General features: G+C 46.8%; 1 protein-coding gene across 3 annotated transcripts in view; it reads left to right on the top strand.

Moving 5' to 3' along the window:
- The window catches only part of Txnl4b (thioredoxin like 4B), an 8,942-nt gene that overhangs the window by 2,075 nt on the left and 3,377 nt on the right, over nucleotides 1-3,490 (top strand). The window contains exon 2 of one of the 3 annotated variants that reach the window (XM_021170900.1): nucleotides 1,206-1,413. The exons of the other annotated variants lie outside the window; for them this stretch is intronic. Coding sequence (XP_021026559.1) covers nucleotides 1,282-1,413 — 132 coding nt within the window. The 5' untranslated portion in view covers nucleotides 1,206-1,281. The remainder of the gene's footprint in view (nucleotides 1-1,205; nucleotides 1,414-3,490) is intronic. 3 annotated transcript variants of the gene reach the window in all.

Here is a 3,490-nt window from a genome sequence, read left to right on the forward strand (position 1 = left end):
AAAGGGAGAAAAGAAAATCACATTTCATAGCATTAACAAGCCTTGAAACTAAATGCAGACTAACTAATATCCCAGTTGCGTCTTCTGTGGACACTGTCAATAGTGAATCATCGGTCATGGGATTTTTCAATTAGGAAATGACTAGCCAAAAATTAGGAGCTAGACTAGCAGTTTTGTAGCATAAATTCTAGCCTTTCCTTTGTCTCACAGCTAGAAGAGTAACAGAACGAACTAGTCTATAGAGTGAGAAGCCCAGCACCAAAGGGAGACAGAGAGAAGGTCAGATGAGGCCCCTCTACCTCTGTCTCCTCTGAGTCATTTATTTAATTATGACTTTCACATACTCTTAATTGGTCTGTTTACCATGTGATTAAGTATATCTAGGAAGCCCCCTTAAGTCAGGACTCGAGAATATACAAACATTCGTCAATGAAGGACCGATGAAGTATGGTCCACAAATGGAGTAGTATGGAATCTCAAATTCTTTTGTGTAGGGATATGGGAAGCTCAGTAAATGTTATATTTAAAACAATACAAAGCGCAAAAAGGGTGATTCATGTCCCCACCTCTGCCACCCCACCTTCCAGCCACTCTGCCTCCTACTGCTGAGGTCAAGTTTGTTTGCTTCAGCACTTGCCATAAGCTGTGGTTCCTTCTGCAGTCTGGCAGTGCTCTGAGGCAGAGCTGCATCCTTCAACTGCAGGCAGCCTCCTCTGTGCAGATGCTTGCCTTCCTACTCAGCTACCCGTGACTCCCCCAGGAGGGAGGGAGCAGCGCTCTGAAGTTAAAGCTTTGCTGTGGCTTTTCTGTTGTGGCTTTTTAAAAGATTTATTTATTTTGTGTGTATGAGTACAGTGTAGCTGTCTTCAGACACACCAGAAGAGGGCATCAGATCTCATTACAGATGGTTGGGAGCCACCATGTGGTTGCTGAGAATTGAACTCAGGACCTCTGGAAAAGCAGCCAGTGCTCTCAACCGCTGAGCCATCTCTCCAGTCCTCCTACTCTGTTCTAATTCAAATCTTTAATTTCACTTAGAAATACATGAGAAATTATTGTGAGAAGTTACCTAGTGTGTCAGGATGGACCAAGAGGTGGCAAGCAAGGGGTGAGGTGTCTTCCCAAAATGGGTTTCCTGAAAAGTTTCTTTTTAAATCACCCCAGTGTCTAGTCACTAAATAATGTTGTCTTCTTCTTTCTGTTAGGACCCACGCACTTCATCTCAGCAGTCTCTAGACACTGCAGAATTGATAGTGCTGACTAGCATTGGGCTTTTTCAAGATGAGCTTCCTCTTGCCCAAACTGACAAGCAAGAAAGAAGTAGACCAGGCGATCAAAAGCACTGCGGAGAAGGTGTTGGTTCTCAGGTTTGGGAGGGATGAGGACCCCGTCTGTCTGCAGCTGGATGATATTGTGAGTTTTAAATAAGCAGCCTTAATTAAAAGTTCACCTGTTACCACACAGCATCCTGAAAAGGAACAGGATTGATGTAGATTGATGTAGATTGTCACACTTTGTCTAAGAGCTGTGCCTGTCCTGAGCTGAGGCCCAAACGGACTTCGACAACTGTCCTGACACCCTCCCCCACTAGCACCTGTCAAAGCTCACCTCACTGAGCAGGCATCGGGAGATCAGGAAATGCCAACACAGCAACAGTCGCATAGTGAAGTGCAGAAAGTTCTAGAGAGGACTGAGGGAAATGCCTCCAAGGTATACAGGTTGCAAAGTGGAGGTCTGAACTGTTTCCCTGGCTGCCAGTACTCTCTCGTGTGCTGCTCCTAGAATGTGCCTTGTGGAGAAATAGAGTCTCACAGCACGTCTTCACAGTCAGTAAAGAGGGAAACTGTGGAGAGTTAGTGTGTGTTTCTATTCACCATGGAGATTGAACTAAGGTCTTACATCTCTTCCCACCCATCTCCGCCGCTGCCATTATGAATAGTCGTTATGTACAATGGATGTGTGGAGCCAGTGAGGTGGCACAGCAGGGGAAGTGCTTCCTGCATGAGACTTCGAACCTCAGTCAGTCTCTGGAACCCAGAGTGGAGGAGGGAACCAACCCTAAGCGTTGTCCCCTGACCTCCATGCTCACCCATGCTCACACCAGTCAGTAAGTGGGAGTCATCAGAAACTCGTGCTTTTAGCTGTGGAAAAGAGTACTCGTTCTAGACTGGAAGGGTAGCTCCATGCTAGGACAGTTGTCTCTTAATGTATGAGGCCCTTGGAGCTCAGCACTCAAGGTCAACAAGAGAATTAGACTGATTGCTTCTGAAACCACACTTCCAAAGTTCAAATCCCAACCCTTAGGAGTTGTGTGTCCTGGAACAAGTAACTCCCTCCAGTGCCTTGGCTTTGTCATCTGTAAAATGGGGTTGCTGAGCGTCAATAAGTTAAGTGGTTATAGGTTATAGGATAAATGGTCTAACAGGTGTAACGCGTTGAAGACAGTGAGCAGTGGGAGGGGCACCAGGCTCTCCTGATTGTCATTTCTAGGAGGAAGGAGCCTGGGAATTGTCGGCACCCTAAGTTGTTACAGGTGGGTTATCAGGAGCTGTAGTTTTTGTTTTGAAGAAGTAAGCATTGAGACTAGAACTAATGCCCTACCGCTGAGCTGTGCTCACAGCAGCTCACTCCAAATGAAGAGAGATTTCTTTCTTCCTTCCTTTCTTTTTCTCAGAAATAATCAAGCACCAGCCCATGAGGTAGCTCAGCCAGTCAGGTCTCCTGCTGCTAAGGAGAGCCCTGACCTCAGCAAGTTGTCTCTGGCTCCTGCACATGCTCTGTGGCACACATACACCCATCCCCCTCCAACCCCTGTGCACTGCGTGTGCGCACGCGCGCACACACATACACATAAATAAATAAATAAAACTTTTAAAAAATAACAACTTAATTTCAAAAAGAAACAAACATCATCAAAAAAAGAACAGTCTTTTCCCTGACACGTCCTAGCTTTACATTTCCACTGCTGTGAAGAGACACCATAACCAAGGCAACCTACACAAGAACGGTTTATTTGGGGCTTACAGTTTCAGAGGGTTAGAACCCATGGCCATCATCACAGGGAGCGTGGCAGCCAGCAGGCCGACAGGCCTGGTGCTGGAGAAGTAGCTGAGAGCTCGCATCTTGACACAAACAACAGAGAGTGCTACCTGGGAATGGTAAGGACTTCTAAAACCTCAAAGCCTGCCCACAATGACACATCTCTTCCAACAGAGTCACTCCTCCTAACCCCTCTCAAACAGGTCCACCAGCTGGGGACCCAAGTAGTTAAATATGTGAGCCTATAGGTGCCAATCTCATTCAAACCACCAAGCAGTGCCTTCTCCTGACCCTGTCACCAATGATCCAGCCTCCGGACAGTAATACTGTGTCTGGGCTTAGTGTACACATGTGATCCTGCACTCGGGAGGCTGGGCTTAGTGTACACGTGTGAAGCCTGCACTCGGGAGGCTGGGCTTAGTGTACACATGTGATCCTGCACTCGGGAGGC

This window comes from Mus caroli, chromosome 8, assembly GCF_900094665.2.
Source record: "Mus caroli chromosome 8, CAROLI_EIJ_v1.1, whole genome shotgun sequence".
Lineage (NCBI taxonomy): Eukaryota > Metazoa > Chordata > Mammalia > Rodentia > Muridae > Mus > Mus caroli.